The sequence below is a fragment of the Terrapene carolina genome, unplaced genomic scaffold (genome assembly GCF_002925995.2).
Source record: "Terrapene carolina triunguis isolate 2854851 unplaced genomic scaffold, T_m_triunguis-2.0 Scaffold96, whole genome shotgun sequence".
NCBI classification, from domain to species: domain Eukaryota; kingdom Metazoa; phylum Chordata; order Testudines; family Emydidae; genus Terrapene; species Terrapene triunguis.
This window is the reverse complement of record NW_020664447.1, coordinates 22,627,698-22,648,555: the sequence shown is the minus strand read 5'-3', so window position 1 is coordinate 22,648,555 and position 20,858 is coordinate 22,627,698. Positions and strand designations below refer to the sequence as shown.

The window sequence follows — 20,858 nt, the reverse complement described above, 5'->3', positions numbered from 1 at the left end:
TAGCCATAGTGGAACAAATCTTTAAATAACCTTATTCATTATTTGATCCCTGCATAAAAATGTGTGTTACAGTGGTGATGTTGTAGCCATCTTGGTCTCAGGATGTTGGAGAGACAAAGTACATGGGGGTCCAATATCTTTTACTGGACCAGCTTCTGTTGGTGAAAGAGACAAACTTTCAAGCCTACACAGAGCTCGGCTTCAGGTTATGTTATGACAGAAGCATCCTCGAGCAGCACATTTCACATGGTGAGGATTCCTGGCCACTGATGGGGGTGGTAGGAATGCTCTCCCTATGCACAGAGCATGCCCAGCCTTTCACTAACGTGCATCATTCCACCAGCACACAAACTCCTGCACAATTAAAGGGACCTTGCACTGAGCACCTCCTACTGGGGATACAGGCACCTTCTGCTCATTTACACTAGCTGGTAAGACATACAAAGGATTTTTTTTCCTTTATAATTTCTTCCCTTTGAAGATGAAAAATGCTGTCTAAATGTGGGCATTATTCCCCTTTATTGATCCCCACCCCATATATGCTCCATTAAGTGGGTTGCCTGCTGGAGCCCAGAAAGGGTTAATGCAGCAGTGGAGAGGTTTGGGGTGACGTCGCGCTTCTGGACGCCTGAGAAGTCTCTTGAAGGTAGTTCCCCTCTGGTGATGATGGGAGTGAGCAGAGGTCTGAAATCCGAGATGCCTCGCAGCCTGGACTTGGTGAGGTCCCAGTAAAAGCAGCTCGCCTGCTAGCCCTCTCCCTGAGCAGTCACTCCGTTGCATTGGCCTGGGCAGCATGGAGCTAGCCCCCTGGACTCACACAGGACTCGCACTCCTCCAGCTCCTTTTCATCTCCTGCTTGCCAAGAGGTACTGTAAGTAAGCGAGTGCGTTCTATACATGGCTGAATGCTTCCCTTCCCTTTACTGTGGTCAGGGGGCTTTGATCGCTTGCTGCTGTCCTGAGAAGTGGAGAGATCCGAAGGGATGTTAATAATAGAAGGGGCTTATTTATTATTTATTTATTTATTTATTTATTGCTGGCACCAGGGAGAAACATCCAGGATAATTTCCTGAGACATTTTACAGACTTAAAAGGGAAACAACTGGCTGAATTTATTGGCCAATGGCCATCAAGAGAAGGGGCTGCAATCACTTCACCTACTTAGTGCTTTATTTTCTTAGCACTCCGTGCTAAGGAAATAATGATAAAAGGGGCATTTAAGTCTATGATTTGTAAAGTGTAATTTGTTTGTCTTGGCTACAGAGAGACTTTCCTCTCCAGCTCCAACACCAAGAAAAAAAAAAAAAAAAAAACAAGAGGGAAAGAAGGAAAACAAAAGCCACACATTGTTTCCGACCTGAGGTTCAGTTCTGCCAGTATTAGTGTTGCAAAGGGGAAACCTTGTTAAAGCTGGATGATCTTTTTATAGCAAATTCTTATTCCACTTTCTGCTGAACCAGCATACTCAGTTCCCTCTTGATAAGGTTAACAATGAGCATTTCGATAGAAGCACACATTTACTATGATTATTCTTAAGAATGTGCATTGTTTACACGTGAATGCGGCTCTAGCTACTTATAAACACTGGCTCCTAATGTCAGCTCTTCGTGCTGCTCTGTGAGGAGTGTTTCTCGTTAGAAACAAGCAGAGGACTCAGAGATAAGGTGCCTCTAAACAAGTGTTTCTCAACGACCGGTCCGTGGACCAGTGCTGGTCTCTGAGAGATCCCTGACATAGTTTAGGAAGGCAGCATGCTGGTCCCTGGTATCAAAAAGATAGAGAAACACTGCTCACATTTCAGTTGTGAGAGACCCATGATATCGGAATTCCCAGTAAGGTAAGTATCTCTTTAAAAAACTAATGATGGTAAATGTCAAGTAAACACTCCAGTGACCCAGACAATGCAGCTTTCAATAGCTATAAATTACACAGTATTTATGATAATGGCTCAGGATCCTCCCCAGTCTCGGTGGGGAGAGGGGACATAAACAGAGTGGCTTCCCTCTGTCGCAGGTTTATTCTTGTCTCCCAGGTAGGCCCTGGGTGGAGGATGAGCACTTTCTATGTAGGTCATGTGCTTCCAAAATGTTAACAACCCTCCAAAAGGTTCTGACTCAGTGATACAAGTGAACATTCCCTGGGAAAAATACTCTGCCTCCCACTCCACTAAACCCATTAATTCTTTCCATTGCTCTCCCTCCCAAATGCATCAACCTTTTGTCTCCAACCCTCAGCCCACAACTTATCATGCTTCACTCTCCCCTCTACCTGATGTGTCTCTGCTACCCAGCAGCTGTTCCTTACCCTAGCAGCAGTGATGGCAGGTGGGTCCGTCCATCCCACAACATCTGCTGGTGGCAAAAGAATAACCCCACAGCCTCTAGCTATGGGGTGGTTGTTCTAGTGGGGAGTAAATCCCCCTTAGGTGTTGGGCTGGGTGGTCAGTGGTGGATGAGTGCCTTTTTGGAACTGGAGGTGGGCAGGTCTCTCCTGACTGCTGAAGGCCTCAGAGGTGGGAGGAGGAGCAGGTCTTTACCAGGCTGATGATGGTGGTGGAATGGGTTTTCCTTGGCTGGTGATTGGAGGAATGGGCCTCCAGGTTCCCTGCTGGTACTAGTTCTTCAGATGCTGGGAAGGTAGACACTAGCATGGCAACAGGTGAGCTACCGTGGTTATAGGACTCCCTCTCAATGCAGCAGCACCTTGGCCCTATCTCCTCTCCTGCTCCTCCTCTTGCACTGCTATAGCTGGTGGCAGGGAGGAGTGCAGGGACTATGTGGTGATTTCCCCACATACACCTAGAGGATTTGGTGGGGGATGCAAGAAGGGAGTTCCCCATACAGCAGGGTCACTCAGAAAAGATGGACCATTTTAAAGAGCAAAGCAGCCTTCACATTTGGGGGCAGGTTCAGAAACAATGGTTTGCCACCTCCCCAGGGAAGTAACCAATTTCTGTCCATGATTATCACACCCTACTGTACAGGGCTTGTGGGGATTTGGGGACAGGGTGGGGTAAAATTAGGGAGTTGGGTTTTGGAATAAACCTGAAGCATAGCTGATTCGTATTTCCTAAAAAGGGTGTGCGTATGCTGAGGTCCTCTAGTCTCTTGCTGCAGAAGTGGACCCCCAAATGCATTCAAGATACATCCAGATGCATTCAATCTTAGTGACTGGGTTACCTCAGTTTATGTATTTTTAGACTCTTCACAAGGACAAAGGGCTAGAGACTTTCATTCTAAATGAAAGCTGGGATTATCTTTTATAGGACCCCAAGGGCCAGACCTGGTAACAAGAGGCTTGCAGGATTCCCCTACCAGCTCATCAGTGCCCTGTACATTGTCCATCCACCAAACCCACAAGGACCCCCACCTTAATATTGCCAGTGTCAGTATTACTTTGGGTGCTGTCTCCTATGTGAGATGGAACCCCAACATTCCGAGTTTCCAGGAGCAGCAGCCACCAGGGGAGGTCTTGCCATATGGATATATTAGAGGGGGATGGGGTCAGGGGCCATAGAAGCAATATAGATGCTCTAGTTTAGGGAGAGAACCCCATGTCCATTGTGTAGAGTGGGGTAAATCCCACATCCCCATGGGAACAATTCAGAAGAAATTCTGGGATGGGAGCCTCATGGATTTTCCCGATATTTCTGCATGTAATTGCAAGGAACGTTATTTGTAAGTAAACCTGCTGAGGTGCTCAGGGTGATGGACAAGAATTCATAATAAAGACTAGAGACTAGTTCAGTTCAAAATCCTTTCTCCAAACACCCACAGATGCTGGGGCTGTTTGGAGATGGATTTGAACTTTGGGGCTTGCCCTTCTCTGTAGAATGGAAAGGATCAACACACTCCACACTTTGGGAAAGTTCAGCTCGATATCCTAATAAAGACCTGAGCTCTGTGGGCTTGGGCTCCATGTGCTGGTGGGCTCTCCCTCCAGCTCAGGAAAGAAACAGTGCCCTGTCCAAGTCCATTTCAGGCCCTTGCCTCTCAGCACAGTTCATTGATCAAACACAAAAACTCAGGAGTAACACCAAACAAAGCAATTCCCCTGCCCAGCGTGGCCTGTAGTCCTCAGAGGCCTTTCACCTTTCCTCTCAGTGGTGGAAGGAAGCCACACCTCTCCCTTAAATCCCTTGCTAGCTCATGTGACAGGCAGGTAGCCCTTAACTCTTTCCTGGCTGTTTTACCCAGTCACAGGCCCGTCTCAAACAAACTCATGATAGCAAACTAACGACAGCAAGATAATAATGCCAAAACTACACAGGGGAAGGTGAGAGGGGGGCAGGGTTGGGGCAGACTGGCCCAGAGTGCTTTAGAGGCTGAAAGCATCCCGCTCATTCTGGTTTATGGCCTGTATTTTGGCCTGACTGGTCAAAAACCTGCATTGAGGAGGTGAGGTTTGAGGTTTCCAGGGCGAGGGGAAGATGTGGGTTGAAGAGGAGGGTGCTCGAGATGGTTGGGATCTGAACAAGGTTTGCTGTGGTCTGTACTTATAGCATAGCATTCTGGCCAGTGACCCAACCAGCCTGGCCTGAAGGGGAAGAGGGAATTTGGGTGGGCTCAGTATAAGGCAATGAAGAAGGGAGAAAGTTCTCAATATGGGGCAATGGTGGGTGTGATAAAAATTGCCTTTGGGGAAAAAAAGGTGCTGTTGAAATGTGGGGAGCAAGGAACTGAGAGCTGCCGCTGGGGCAAATATCAACCCCCTAATGCCTGTCATGGCTGCCTATAAATTAGAGTCCCCAAAATGGCAGTAGAAATACCTGCTGGGATGAGGTGGCCTGTAGAACACTGCAGTATTTATTGTACAAGGGGGATTTGTAGGGCTGGTGATGCCATGTTGGAATTAGAACGGGTACAACATTGACTTTCTTGTGTTGGAAGACTGTGCTCAGAGTTCTGCTGACCACTCATATGGTGTCACATCGGCAATGAAGATCAAGCACCAGAAAACCCTAGAAATATTCTTGTTATGTGCTGTTCGTGCCATCATACCACCTAGATGGCCAACTTCCAGCCCCAGCACATACCAAGTTACTCTCAGACTTTTTCAAACAGCCTCACTTTTGTCAGACTTTTACTTGGCCTTGTTTTTAGTTACATGGAGGTATTTTCAGAGTTGCTTTTTAGGATGGGTCAGGCAAGGCCATTCATATAGTGAAACAAACTTCAAAACCATTTTGAAATTCCTGTTTATGACAGGACAAAGACCTGAAAAGTCATTTGTTCCCCCACTAACAATCTTTCTTTTCCTTTCTACAGAGGAAAAGCTTATGGGAGGTTTTTGTTGTTGTATTCTTGCTAAGAAGCAAAGTTCCTGTGTTTATAAAGGGTATGACTGGCTGGTGCTTGGTATTGGTATTTAATATACGGTAACAATTCTGCAGCCATCCAGGAACTTCACAGTTGTCACTTTGCTGCACAACTGGGCCACTCAGTACTTCATTGCAGTACTCAGAGCCTCTTGCATCAAAACAGGCCCCACTTCTTGAACTACAGTAGAGTCTCCGTTACCTGTTATCAGTGTAGAGCAGTGGTTCCCAACCCACGGCCTGTGGGCTGTTTGCAGCCCAATCAGCACACAGCTGTGGCCCATGTGACATCCTGAGGGACATATAGGTAATATACATATTGTGTGGATGAGGCCCACATAACACAGAGAGTTGCATATGTGGCCCACAATGGTTAAACAGGTTAAGAACCACTGGTGTAGGGCTTATAAAACACAGTTGATCAGACCTGATCCAGCAGCAGGCAGTTGTATTTATACTAAGTAATTTATTCAATACTTTAAAAAATACAGTACTTAAATGGAAAGTATTTTTTGTGGGTAGTTTAGTCCACTTCAAATATACTTCTGCATCTGGAACTAAAAATAGCTTCAGCGTTTAAAAAATGACAAAAATATCATTTAATAACACTTACAGCACTTTTTGTCTTTATAAATATTCACTAACTAAGGGGACAATGTTAACCAGGAATCTAAGCAATGCCTAAAAAAGAATTAAAAGCAGTGTCAGCACTTGTCCCTGAATTCCCCTGCCAATTTTTGTGGTTTATATACAAGCACTTTCCCTTTGTTTTCCTTCCCTCCATTATTTCTGAGTGAAATGCCACACAAATAGCAAGGAAAACATGCTAACAGGGGAAACAATGACTCTGAGTCCTCATAAAGTTGTTGTCCAATGCACAAAGTAATCAAACTGAATAGAACAGGAAAATATTTTTCCCTCTCAGCTATCTTAGTTGTTTCCAAGAATTACAAGAAGTACAAACATTTCAGAGAGGAGTATGATTTTTAAAGTTGACATTATTGTCTTCATCCTTACAACATCTGTAGGAAGCTGGGTATTATGAGCATCATTTGTACAGCGTGGAAACTGAGGCAAAAAGAGGGTAAAACAAAGACCTTCATTTTCAGCAGCGATTCGTGATTTTGGTTGCCTCACTTTCTGAGTGCCCAACTTGAGATATTTTGAAGGGGCTTGATTTTCAGAGGTGCCGAGCACCAACTACTTCGGCTGCAATCCACTGGGGCTGCAGATGTGTAGCACCTTTAAAATCAGGTCCCTAGATATCTCAAATGGGGCACCCAAAATACAAGGCATCCAAAATTAGTGCTCTGTGGCTATGTTGACATTGCATTCAGCAGCGTGACTGGAACACACACAAACGTACCCAAGCTAGCTTTGATCTAGCTAGTGCAGCAGCAGGGACTAGGCACTTGAGTACATACCCAGGGTCCCAAGAGGGCTTCAGTGATGTACCCAAAATCAGTAAGAATTAGTTTTAAGGTCAGTGTTAGAATGCTATTGTTCCTGACTCCCAGGCTTGTGCTCAGACCACTAGACAATGACTGAAATCCTGGGCCTGTTACAGTCAGTGGGAGAGTTTTGCTATTCACTTCAGTGAAGCCAGGATTCTCTCTTGTTTACAGCTGATAAATTATATAGCTGCTGCGTGTGCTCAGAGCTCTCATAGACTTTAATGTCAGTTCAGCCCACAACACCTACAGAATGAGGACCAGAGACTGATTGCAATATTATCAAGAATGAAAGTACAATGGAATTAAAAAATAAAGCACATTTAAAACCAATGAGCACAGACCTGAAAGGGAAAGAAAATGTATCACCACTTGTTGGGTTTCACCTCTGTCAGTGCTATTTTTTTTTGTAATGAGAAAAACTCATTTCAAAGGTATTACACTAGGGAACATTGTTTAATATGAAAAGCTTTTAAAAATTGCTCCTTGAAATTCAGACACAAGCTTTCTCCATACAAGAGAACAGTTGTTAATGAGTATCATAGAGTAAGAAGAAAATAAAATTAAAAGGGTCATATTTTTCCTGTCTAACATGAATTAGTTATATAAATATCCAAAGGGATGTAAAGAGAGTATATCTGTTCAAGCTTACACTTAATTATAAAACACTTTCAATTTGCACAGCACAGTTGTCAGAATTCTGGACATAATTACTTAAAGGGAAAACTGTCATGTAATTTAGGCCTCCAGATTAGGTGCAGCCCATTATTAAAATAGAAATAACTTGTGATTTGTTTAACATTAATGAAAACAGTTTTTTTAAATGGATTTCCATAGTCCCCTGGAGTGTTTGCAACATAAATTTTGCAACAATGTACTAAGGAAACTAAATGTAAGCAAAAGTGAACTTGACCAGTCTTTTATCATTGGCAAAAATAAAGGAAGGTCAAAAAATTACAGCATACAAAAAAAGTCCAAAATAATTTATTTCTGTTGAAGTATTTCATTTTTAATTAATGCTTAATTATTAAGACTGGTAGTGCCCAAACTGTGATTAGTAACATGGATTTTAGTTTTTTTTAAATGTGGGATTGGGTTTTTATAAATTAACTATTTTATCTTGACAACTTCGCCTTATGTCCAGTATATTTGAAGATGTTGCTACCTGAAAAGTGACATCAAGATAGTTGCAGGAATGTTTCTTATTAATATTGTAACAATTTAGATCTGGATCCACAAATATATTTTGTCTCATAACCTCCACTGATTTCAATAGGATCTAGGCATTAGCTGTTATCTAGCAAATTTCATCCCTAGATCTCAAAGCGTAGACTAGGGATGAGGGTAAGTATCACTATTTAGATTTTACAGCTGGAGAAAGTGAGCCATGAGAAAGCAGAAGTAGCTTGTAGGATTTGAAATTGTAGTAATTCAGACAATAATAAGAATGTGTTTATACTCTCTTCCTTTCTCTTGGGGACCATCTGACTGTTGGATCCAGCAGTGCCATAGGATTCTCTCTCTTTTTGTGAGTTTTGGACAGCATTAATGTATCATTTTTGTATAAAGAGTATGGGAAGTGGGGCACTGCCCTCTTTTCTCTCTAGTTACTGGGGCAAACGTGTGGATGTGTATTTTGAAAATCAGGATTAAATGAACTAACTAGTTCGAGATGAAAAACTGTATATCTCATTCCGAATCCCCTGGAGTTATCCAGTCCCTGACAAACCATGGCTAGTATGGAGCCATTGACCTACGAGGGAAAGTCTCTGTACCCCAGTTTTCCATTCTCTTCTGACATCCAGTCCATGCTAACCTGGATCTGGTTGCAGCTAATAACTTAAAGGTGCAGGCAGGGCCGGTGCTACCATTTAGGCCAACTAGGCGGTTACCTAGGGCGCCAAGATTTGGGGGTGCCAAAAAGCGGCTCCCCAATTTTTTTTTTTTTACAGCGGCCGCTGCGCTGGGAGGGAGAGGGAGTCTGAGCCGCCAGCAGGCAGCCCAAGAGTTCCCCGGGTCAGCGCACCGCCGGCAGCGCAGGGGAACCCCTGGGTCAGCACGCCACCAGCAGCGCAGGGAAACCCCTGGGTCAGCATGCCGCCAGCAGCACAGGGGTTCCCCTGGGTCAGAGCTGCCGCACGGATCTCCGGGCTGTGGGGTGGGGAGCTGCCGCGGTGGGGAGGTGCCTCAGGGTGGGGGGAGGAGCTGCCGCGAGGCTCCCTGGGCTGGGGGGAGAGCTGCCGCGGGGGGGGGGGGGCCTCCGGGGGGGGGGGGGGGGGGGGGGGGGGGGGGGGGCGGCAGGGGGGGGGGGGGGGGGGCTGCGGCGGGGCTGGGGGGGGCGCAAGGTGGAAGTTTCGCCTAGGGCGTGAAACTTTCTTGCACCGGCCCTGGGTGCAGGGTAACATTTTCAAACGTGCCTTAGGCTAGGTCTACACTATAATCTTCCACTGGCATGGCTATATTGAGATGAGATTTGATCCCTTACCAACACAGTTGTGCTGGCAAAAGCCTCCAACATAGATGCAATTAGACCTCCAGAAGTATAGTTTGTTTTGTTTTGGGGGGGGGGGGGGGGGTGTGTGGAATAAGCTATGCCAGCAAAATCACAGCTCTGCTGATATAAATTGCAGACGCCCCCGGAGCACTTTGCTGGTATAGTATACTGGTACTACCGAAAAAACAGACTCTTATATGGGAATGAGAGTGTCCATGGGGAATTGTAGTGCTATAACTAACCTTAGCTTATACCCGTATAACTTTCCATGTAGACAAGCACTTGGTCACTTAGGAGCCTAAATCCCATTGATTTTCAATGGGATTTAGGTGCTTAACACTTTTTGCATGTTTATGTGGAAGGTTTTGTATCTCACTCCCAATGCCCTAGAACCATCCAGTTCCCTCCCCCTACAACCTGGAACTAGTCTGGTTGCCCCTGATCTATGACCAGGTTGCCAGTGATCTAGCAGTGAAATGCTGGTGCTTTTTTGGCTCACTCCAACTGTCACTGAAGTCAGTGTCAAGACTTGACGAGAGTGGAATCAGGCCCATATCCCATTGTCAGCCCCCAAGAGCTACATGCTCTCCCAGCCCTCAGACTGAGTAAAGCTGGTGATTTAGATTTTCTCTCTCTCCCATCCACCTCTCCCTTATTTCAGTAAGACCTTATTGTCTGTGCAAACCCTTTTAAGCTTTTAAGCTTATTTTTTTTTAAATTTAAAGAAATACCATGAAACTATTTTGGGGAGGGGGGGTGCAGAGTGTGCAAAGAGAGACTGCACCCCTTTCTGGAGAGGTTTCCAGCTCTTCAGAAGGGTGCAGTGAAAGCTAAACTTTGGATGCTTGTGTTTTCATTGAATTGCAAACAATAGTTCTGTCAACCCCTCAGATGTGAACCTTCCCGAGTAGTAATAAAATAATTTCTTGTGGGACTTTATCACCTCGTTCTCTGAGGTCCTGCAGTTTGGGATAGAATTGCATTTGAGGTTTGGCAAGGAGGCGGATGGGTGAGTCATACGTATGCCCCGACCATCCCAGTGATGGGAAAAACAGACACTCTTCTGTCAAGGCGATGTGATTAATAAACTGTTTCAGTTCCTCTGCCACACTCCATGCTGGGCAGCACAAGCAGGTCGCTCGGTGGGAGGGGGCAGCTGCCTTTTTGGAAAGGTGAAGATGAAATAAGTCTATTTGAAACAAGGAAGAAAAGTATCCTAGGCAGGAAGGAAAGAGAAATGATGTCGGAGGCTGAGAGCCAGGGAGCATTCCTCAGGACTTGTCTTGCTGTGGATTCATTTGCAGAGTGCATTGGGTACTAATGAAAGGTTGACAGCCCTGAAGATTAGCCATGGAGCTGCTACAGTGCAAAGGCCCAGATTCATCCCTGGGCCAGCCCTGTGTGATATATGGTATATAAGTGGGAATATGAGTATCATTTTTACAGAGGCAAAAAGAGGTTAAGAACAAAGGCCTGCATTTTCCACAGGACCAGACTCTCCTATTCAGCAATTCAGCTCCCAGGACAAACTAAACTGAACCCCATTCTGCAATAGCCTTGATAGGCACGTCTACAGTGCAGGTGGAGTGAGCCCTCCAGCTCTGGTGCACAGACTTGTATTAGTGGGGCTCGTGTTAGTGTGCTGAAAATAGCTGTGTGGATCCTGCGGAGGCTTGGGTTAACCACCCGAGGGGTGAGACCCTCGAGTGATTCTTTGGGCTCTCTGATGAGACAGTTCACAAAGGGGTCATTAGTACATAGTGAGCTGGGGATGCCAGGCTGGATCCCTTCATTTCTGCTGGGTACTGAACAACCATCAGATGGTAATGGCCTTATGAACCATAACGCCCCCCAACGTTACAGGTGCATTTATGTGCTTACTAATAATCGCGAGTGCAAATAAAAAGGATGCACACATCTAAGTACCTTACTGAACCTGCAGACCAGGTAGATAGACCTGGAAACGTACCCACAATAGCAAAGGCTAGGTTGAAGATCTCTTAAAAATCAGATCCCAGCTCATTACCGCCAAACAGGACTGGACTCGAACCAGTGACTGAGAGGTGAAAAGTTCCACACTACACTGACATGCTCCTAAGTCAACCAGTTACTCCCACCCACTCTCTGACACCTTTCCCCCTGCCATTTGCACTCTTTAATAACATTGCTCTTTCTTGATCACAGTTTCCATGACCTGGAGCTGGTTTCTTATGTGCAGTTTGTGCCTGGATCTAATGGCCTTTTCTTCCATCATGAAAACCTTATAAATTAGCCCATTGTTTGTTTGCTTGTTCTTGTTTTCATGTTTCAGATAAATATTTTGCATGGAGTTTTGCAACTCAGCCTCTTTTTGAGTCACTTCAAGTCTCTGCCTGGACATGTTTCACACTCTCCGGAAATACAGCTGCTGGCTACAAGTCAGACTTGCTCCTTTGAAGGGTGCTTCTATTAGCAAAGTCAAGCCACTAACTGCCCCACAAATATTTTAGCCATGATTCAGAATGGTCCAGCTTCTAATTTATTGCATTTAGCTCCACCAATCAATCCCACCTCCCCTCTTCCTTCCTCTCCCCTCAATTATGAAAGTAATGGGAAGGGTGAGTGGGGGAGTAAACTGAGTCCCAAAAAGGGATGGAGTGACATACTGCCCCCAAAAGCAAGAGGATAGCAGCAGGGGAGCAATTATGCCTCTCTGAGTCACAGTTCCTTCCTGGAGCTCCTGCTGGGGCAGAGTATCTATGTGCTCTGCTAAAGGCTCAATCTAGCCTTCATCAAGACAAAAATGGTCTTTAATAAATGTTAGCCGCTCTTTTTATGTCCACTTTAAAGTGTCCAAGCAAAATATCCCTTTCGCCTTTTATTACACAGGGTGAGGAGACATCTGTGTAAAGCAAGCTGGATTCCAGAGTTATTAAAGACACACTGTCAAGTCTTTATGTAGATTAAAAAAAAAAAAGTATACAAAACCTAAGAACAAGAGATTCCATTAATTTTTTTTAAATCCGGAGGAAATGGTTGAAAATGCCAGACACACGAATTCCCCTGCCATGTGTACTCCCCAAACTTTGCAGCCCGGTGTTAGTGCATGAGAACCCGAATGTGAATTAAATTGGTTGTAAATCAACGGAAAGCCCATTTCAGTGTCTCAGCTAAGTGCAAGAAGTGAGCAAGCAGCAGACACAGGGAAAAGGAAATCTGATGTTTACAATTCTTTAAGGGCTAGAGCCTGCTAACCCTTACCTATGCTGCTTTACTCTGCAAATAGATCCGTTGATTTCAACATGAGTAAAAAGAGAAGAATCTGGCCTGTGGGTCTGGTCTAGTTGTACCAATGTAACTAAAGCTGTGATTTGATCTCAGTTTAGTTAAAAACACTAACAATTTTGTATGTGGATACTCAGATTGATTTAAACCTGGCTTATATCAGTTGCATTGGTAAATTTATCAGCACAATCTAAACTGATATAGATCCCATTTAACGCTATGTACTAGAAATCTTTAAGGAAATGAGATTTCCAGCTTGATTTTGGAAACCGAAGAGATTTACATAAAATTTGTTAAAACTTCCAAATTTCAGGGTATTTGTTCAGGGGTTCAGCTTTCACTAGGAATGAGCTGCTTTCTAGGACAGCTAATTGCATTGTTATTTTTTAATGGTGGATGGTGAGATGTGTTGAATTGGAATGTCAAAAGTTGAGCAGTTTTAATTAGGAGGAAGGTCTTGGCTTAGGGTGAATAGTGGTGAACAGGGACAGGCAAAATCAGATAATTATACCTTTGTAATCAATTTGCTTAGGAATCTGCATAAAATACAGTTCACAGACAATCTATACATCATATATCTATATCTCTGTAGAAGAAAGAGGTATAGTTATGTGTTTAGTGGACCCAATGTGGTCCAGTTGTTTGTCTGCTCATCTGGGAGTTAGGAGACTTGAGTTTAATTCTTGGCTACTGTTTTTGCTCTGGGACCACGGGAAAAGACCCGTCACCTCCTCAGTTGCCCATTTGTAAAATGGGGGTAATGATACGTATCTTTGTAAAGCCCTTTGAGACTTATGGATGAAAAGTGTTATACAAGAATTAAGTATTATTATAATCTTAATGCAAGCATATATTATTGGACTGGAAAATTACCAAACAAACCACCACCTCACCAAATGTCAGGAGTTGCTTTTTTGTTGTAGATGGAAAGAAGGTAGGCAACAATCAGGCTTAGAATGCAAACTGACTTTCAACTAACTATGGAGTCCAAACTGTGATGCAGTTTCCAGGAGTTTGTGAGTCCAGAGCAAGGAATAGGCTATGGAATTACACCAGGGATGAATTTTGCCTACAGCGATTTAGCTCTCCAGCTAAATACAAAAATCAAGAAGCTGTAGGTGGTCCCTTTTTGCTGGGCTAACTAACTATTATTAAGAAGAAAGGCAAGCTTCTGAGACTCAGGCTTCATCAGGCCATGGAGAATTGAGTGAGGCAGAACTACCACTGAATCCTACAGAGAGTTAACTCAGACCTCATAATTAAATTATGAGACACACTGAATCAAAAAGGAACTGTGTGAAAAGGAAGCCAGGTAGCATGGATGGGAGTTCCGCTCCTTAATAGCAATGTCTGGTTTGTTGCAATAACAAAGCAATTCTATCACTCAGAACAAAAGGGAAAGAATATTCTGTGGCCAAAAAGGAAAAAAGAGGGTCTCATTATGTTTCTTTCACATCTCATCTCTCCAGTCTGCTCTCTCACTTCTTATTATCAGGCTCCACGAAAACAGCCATCAGGTCTGTCAACTGGTTAAGAGACACACTGACAGCATCATGAGCTCATTAGATTCCAATTTGTAGAGTTTAGACAGTATGGTGGAGGAAGGGAGATGGGATCTGTAGAGTTACTGCATTAGTCTGCAGTCACTATCCAAGGTATTTCAAGCTGTGGTTTCTTAGAAGGGCACTGTCAGGATAGATTAAATCTCAAAATGTAGCAGGGAGAGGTAATTAAAAATGATTTAAAAACCCTTATCTAATTAGAAATGTTATCATGAAATGAAATTTCAAACAAACAAAAATCAATGGAAAAACCTGTTTTCTCCTGCAATGAAAGCAGCACTGTGCTAGTGAAGTGAAACTAGGAAATAAACTCGACTAGAAGCCAGAAGTGAAATTGACCTCTCCATTTGGACTCCCCATTCTCCAAGCTGCATGAATAGCAAAATAATACACAAAATGGCAGGAAAATTAAAGAGTCCAGCAGATATTTTAAATTCTTTTGGAATAAATAATCTAAATTGGAGATGAGGTAGTGAACAAGGCCTGGGATTTTTAAAAAGAGCTTTAAAGTGAAAATGTCCCTTCAAATTGGGGTTTTTCCCCTCTGAATGCAGAAGCAAGGAAGTCTAACAGAGAAAGGAAGGAACATATTTCCTTAATTCTGGGCTCGGTGCCTCTTTGGCTGGCAATGCAGATCTGCCTCTTTGTGTTTTAGCCACCCAAACTCAATTTATATTTTGGCAGGATCAGATATGTTATAATGTGGTTTGGAATTTGCCATGTTGCAGGCCTGGGACAACCTCATGCCATGTATGATCTGACTATTAACTGAATAACAATCAGTGAACTGGGTAATTCTCTGCATTTTATGCATTATTTCTCCCCTACCTTACTTTCTGTTTTCAGAATACATGGTGATCAATGAAAACTGCCCTGGAGCTGAATGGAATATCATGTGCCGGGAGTGCTGTGAATATGACCAGATCCAGTGTGTCTGCCCCGGCGGGAAAGAAAAAGTGGGCTACACCATTCCCTGCTGCAGGAATGAGGAAAATGAGTGTGACTCCTGTTTAATCCACCCGGGTGTGTTGGTTTGTAACATTGTCCCTTGTACCTCTTGTGCTCTCACACAGGGTTTGTGGTGAAGTGCCAGCATGTGCAGCCGGTCGTTGTGCACAGAGCCAGATGGGGCACACAGCCCATTTTGGCTGCCTTACTTCATGGATTGCTTTTAGTCTCCTCAGGGATCCATCTGTGCCAGTGCAAGCGGCTCCTGCACCAGTGTGAGCTAATGCGTTCAGCATATGGCCTCATGTAGCACCACTGCTGGTCCCACTATGGGCTGAGAGTTTCCAGGGTTCTCTGTGCAAGCCTGGAAGCTCTCCACAAGGTAAAGTCATAACTAGTTTCACACAGGTCATTTCTGGCTGGGGATTTGATTTCCTCAGCCTCCGGATCTGGTTTGTACATTGCATTATTAAATGAGAGGGGAAAGAGGCTGGGGAGTTCCGACTCTTCAGAAAGCAATGGGAAAGCAAAGTTAAAAGTAGAAAGAGGGAGAATCAGCTGAGAACAAATTAGATTTACTTACAACCAGGGATGGAGCCACGCTGCATTGACATCCAAACTCACACTTCCCTGAAGGGTGTTCAGAGCAGGGGGGATGGGATGTAGACATACAGGGCAGCTACCAAGATCAGATCCAGATTCGAGAGCTTGAACTTGCCAAAGTGGGGGACGGATGAGATCCACAATAGTCAGCACCACGAAGATCACAAGGTCATTTGGATTGTGAAACGCAAACAAACAGATTCCTCCCCCGCTTTCCTCCCCCCATCCTCTCCCTCCCACACCAGCTGTCTAGATGTCATTCAACAAACTGACTCTGCTTTCAGGCTGCACCATTTTTGAGAACTGCAAGTCCTGCCGCAACGGCTCCTGGGGTGGAACGCTAGACGACTTCTACATCAAAGGGATCTACTGTGCGGAGTGCAGAGCAGGCTGGTATGGAGGGGACTGCATGAGTAAGTGCCCTCAGTGAGATACCCTACAACTGGGCAGGGTGGCACTGGGGATATAGTGGAGGGGATAGTGGAGGGGGTGACTTAATCGGGTCATAGGAATTGCCATGCTATACCAAACCAGTGGTCCAGTTACTTCAGCATCCTGCCTCTGAGAATGGCCAGTACCAGATGGTTCAGAGGAGGGTGTAAGAAATCCTGCCGGGAACGGTTATGTAATAATATGCAGCGCTCAGAGGGATAACTACCTGCTTGCCCTCATCAGTGACAGGTGGGCTTAGGCCCTGAAGCATGAGTGTTTATAAGCCTTCCAAACTCCTGATGTAGTTTTTTAATCGTTAACTATTGTAACTCTGGATGTTCTAGTTATCCATGTTATTTCTTTGGATATAGACAGAAATAAAAGGGGTGCCTAACCAAACACTACAGAGGCACTTGAGGAAGCATGAAGATTTACAAGAACAATTATATTAAATAGCAGCTTCTCCCCACAGCCAGCAAAACTCAGGCCCCAACAAAGCACAAATCTCTCCTCCCACAGATCTAACCACTTCCCACAGCAGAAATGCAGTGTCTTGTAACTTACTCTGACGGTCTAAAGACTGGGGCTATTTCAGACCAGGGTGGGGCTATTTCAGGTCTTGTTCCAGAGTATATAAAATAATGGAAAAAAATTTTGTTTGCGTCCTGCTGAGCTCTTGGCCTCAATGTTCTCTTCTGCTAGGGAGTTCCAAAGGCTAATGGTATAAAAATGTATTTCCTTTTCTCAGTTTTAAATCTGCTGCCTTTCATTTTCATTGCCTATCTCCTTGCCCTTGCATTATGAAAGAGGATGAATAGTAGCCCCTCATGTACCTTCTCTGTTCTAGTCATTATTTTGTACACATTTATCATGTGTTCTCTTATTCATAGCTTCCTAGGCCAGAAGGGACCATTGTGATAATCTAGTCTGACGCCTGCGTAACACAGGCCATAGACTTTCAGTAGATAAAAATAAAAATTCATGGTGTAAGTATCAGGCTTTAAATACCTAAACTGTCTAGATCAGCAAGTTCTAACTTGAGCAGAGTCCATTCAGGCCTCCATTCCTCTGAGGCCGATAAGCTGAGTTTCTCACAGTTTGCATCGTGGGTTTTTTCTGACTACATTTTAAAAACCAGCGACCGTTCTGCTCTGTGTTGATACTAAAGATCCCATCACACTTTCCATAAGAGTAGAGATAGGAAAGAACCATTGGGTCCATCAAGTCCTTCCTCCTTCTGCCAGCACAGGGTATGGCTACACTTTGAGCTGGGGGCATAATTCCCAGCTTGAGGAGACATACCCGTGCTAGCTTTGATCAAGCCACCGTGCTAAAAATAAAATGTAGCCATTGTGGCTCAAGTGGCAGGAGGGACTAGGATGGGTTCCTTGGACTAAAATTTGGCTGGTCAAGGCATGCATGCAATCCACCGGCCAGCCCATACCATATGATAAGGCATCGCATCAAGATGCATTACGGCCCTTGTGTTCACATCTGGAATATTGCATTCATTCTGGGCACTTCGCTAGCAGAAGGGTGTCAATCGACTGAGGGGTTACAAAGGAGAGCAACAAATGTGACCTGTCTGCCCGGTGCTGTACCTAAACACTGGAGTGCACTTTGCTAGTGAACACATTCCTCTTTCCAGCACCGTGAATGGCTGCTTATCCATGTTCTGCACATTTACATGGCTTAGCCTTGAACGAAGATCATCAGTGTGGGAAATAGTTTTGCTAAATCAGCCAAAAAAGTGGGGCCTTTGTGGCTGAACTGGCAGAAACTGCCATTCTAAGGTGTTCTCAGCTGAAATTCACTGCTCACATCTGAACGTTTCTTTTCATCTAGGAGAGCCGACCCTCTGTATGTGGGACACATCATTTTTTCCCATATGGCCTTAATTTTATTCTATGATTGAACATTTAAAATGCACAGGCAGCTGGGGTGCTGTACACACCTCAAGCATGATGCTTTAGAGTTTGCATTCTGGAGTGAAAAGACCCTATAGTTACTTAAAACCAGAACAATTTCCATTGGTCAGAGGACAAAAAGCATTGTCCTCAAAAGCAATTGCAGCCTACACTAGGAGAGTGTGGTCCTTTGTCTCCCTCTAGTGGTGGTCCAAATATGAAGTTTATGAGTCTGCTTCTGCTTCTCGCTGGAGGAGTTAGTCTTTTAGTTTAAGGGACAGAATCTCTTGCTTTTAGATCAAAAGGTTCCAGGGTCAAATCTTACTGATGGCCCAAGCAGAATCAGTTCCATAATCACTGTCTGAAAAATATTAAGAGTGGATTGCTATATGAAAACAAAGACTTTTTTGTAGTTGGCAACAAAATAAAAATTACAAAAAAAATTCTAAAGCTGCATTTTTTGGTCCATCACTTCAGTTTGCAGTCTGTGATTTCCCATTAGAGTTGAGCAAATAATCACTTATAGAATCATTTACTTGTTTAATAGACTTTCCCTTCTTTTTCTGGTGGCGGAATGACTGGAAGCCGATCTCAGATTACTCATTATTTGACATTTTTTGCAAATTGCCTTGCTGTTTGACACTTAAATGGTGGAAATATGAGCTTTGTTATGTAGTTGTGATTGGTCATGCAAGTCACATGGAGATTTCCCAGCTGTAATCAGGTTTCAGGTGCAAACACTCCAGGTAATCAGGTTTCAGTGTACAAACTTTACACATGGTGTGAACAAACATATGTGTGAGTTATTGCTATTTCTTGCTTTTAAATACTTGGGAGGTGCTCAGAGACTGTAAAATAACAGAGGCTGTATAAGTGACCGCTAGAGAACCTGACTGTTCAGAGACAGCAAACAGAGGAGGGAATAAGCACAACCAAAGCAGATCCAATGTTGTCCTCCTAAATCTGAAGACATCTTGACACTACAGTTTGAGAGGCATGATGTGCCCCATTCATCTCAATAAATTGTTGACTCTGAAGCTTAAAGATTACACATTCTGCAGTGGTGGGTGTCAGTACAAAACCCTCAGATAGGCAAAAATGGCAACATTTAGAGCGGTTTCACTGCTGATCACCTTAGCAGAAATATTCAGCTAAAGTGCTCATCCTACAGTTCTAAATTACCTTCCATGCCTGCCCAGGTACCAATCAGCTAGGGTGACCAGACAGCAAGTGTGAAAAATTGGGACAGGAGGTGGGGAGTACTAGGAGTCTATATAAGAAAAAGACCCCAAAATTGGGACTGTCCCTATAAAATCGGGACATCTGGTCACCCTACAACCAGCCAACTGTCTCTGATGCAGCTGTGCCCAGGCAAGTTCTGCAATGCAGATCAGCATTGTGAATAAAAAAATCTGGAGCACATTAAGCCTGACAATGGGGGTGTCAACGTCAAATCAAATTCAGTAGCAAGATAAATAACATAGGAGTGTTTGTCCTGAGTGTATTATTCCTTTTCATATTTAATGCAGTAAAAACTCTCCATGTTTAAATGGAAATGAAGCTACCATAGCATTTCCCATCTGCAACACCAGAACGTCAGAGTCAGAAGGGTTCTTCACTACGGAGTAGAGGCCCATTTTGCTGCAGAGTACTTGGGACCTGTGCATATGTGAATATATGTGGACCAGAGAGATTAAAGGGAGAGAGACGCACCCTTTTCTGTGGTGTAAAATACACTGCAGTACCGCAATCCACTCACCAGATGGTGCCCAGAAGCTCTTAAATGGCTTCTTTTAATGTGTAAAGACAACAGACATTGCAATGGGTTATAAGCTGAATGAGGCAAACTGATTTTTCTTTTCCCTGTGTCATAGTTTGCTGGGTGGAAAGTCACAATATTAAGTAAGAATAAGACAAATGAGGACAAAATTCACTTCAAATGGTGCATAAAGGTACACAGCTGCACTTGAGCCTCAGGGGCCTTCATTTTAACTCTGGGCTGTTTTGATGAGGATTTAGACAGTGGTTATCAAACTTTTGTATTGGTGACCCCTTTCACATAGCAAGCCTTTGTGTGCGACCCCCCTTATAAATTAAAAACACCTTTTTACATATTTAACACCATTATAAATGCTGGAGACAAAGCGGGGTTTGGGGTGGAGACTGACAGATCGTGACCCCCCCATGTAATAACCTTGTGACTCCCTGAGAGGTCCCAACCCGCAGCTTGAGAACCCCTGATTTAGAAAGTCTTTATTTGGGGAAAATAAAGGAGAAGGATATGAATTTTTCTCTGGACCCTGACCCTTAAATATTCTTGAGAAGGCGAGTGCACATGTACACACATACACTCCCATTACAGTAAAAATATTACTGATGAGATGGCTGATTGCTTAAATATGTAGGGCTAAATTAAGCCCATCACTGTGAAGTGTGCCCAAGTGGGGAGAGAACAATTTTGGGTCATTATTCACTTAGACTTAATGGTGGTGATCAAGAAGTGAAGGCCTCTGACTCTACCATTACCAGTCCTCCTGAGCCACCCCGGTTCTGTCTGTCTCTCTCGCTCCCTCCACCCCCCAGCAAATTTCTGAATGCCAGTGGATGTAACACTTCTATCATTGTTGCTTTGTCTCCCGTCTTGGCTCCTGATGGAACCCCACACTGATGCTGGGAAACCCAAACAACAGGTGTTGAACTGTGACCAGATGTCTCCTCCCCCAATATGAACTCTCATAATGGGATAGAACTCAAAGGACTCTTGAGTTGTTTTTTCTCTCAGTTCCAGGCCTCAGAGAAGAATCTTTATGTGCTGCTGAAAGCAGCTTTTTTTTCCAGAGAGGAAAGGAACCCTGATGCTGACACTTTTCCAAAGTGGATT

At 44.0% G+C, this 20,858-nt stretch overlaps 1 protein-coding gene across 2 annotated transcripts in view; it reads left to right on the top strand.

Moving 5' to 3' along the window:
• Positions 1–678: 678 nt before the first annotated feature.
• The window catches only part of PAMR1 (peptidase domain containing associated with muscle regeneration 1), a 65,419-nt gene continuing 45,239 nt past the window's right edge, over positions 679–20,858 (top strand). For both annotated transcript variants that reach the window (XM_026651444.2, XM_026651443.2), the window contains exons 1-3: positions 679–866; positions 14,934–15,110; positions 15,923–16,051. In XM_026651444.2, coding sequence (XP_026507229.1) covers positions 794–866; positions 14,934–15,110; positions 15,923–16,051 — 379 coding nt within the window. In that variant the 5' untranslated portion in view covers positions 679–793. The remainder of the gene's footprint in view (positions 867–14,933; positions 15,111–15,922; positions 16,052–20,858) is intronic.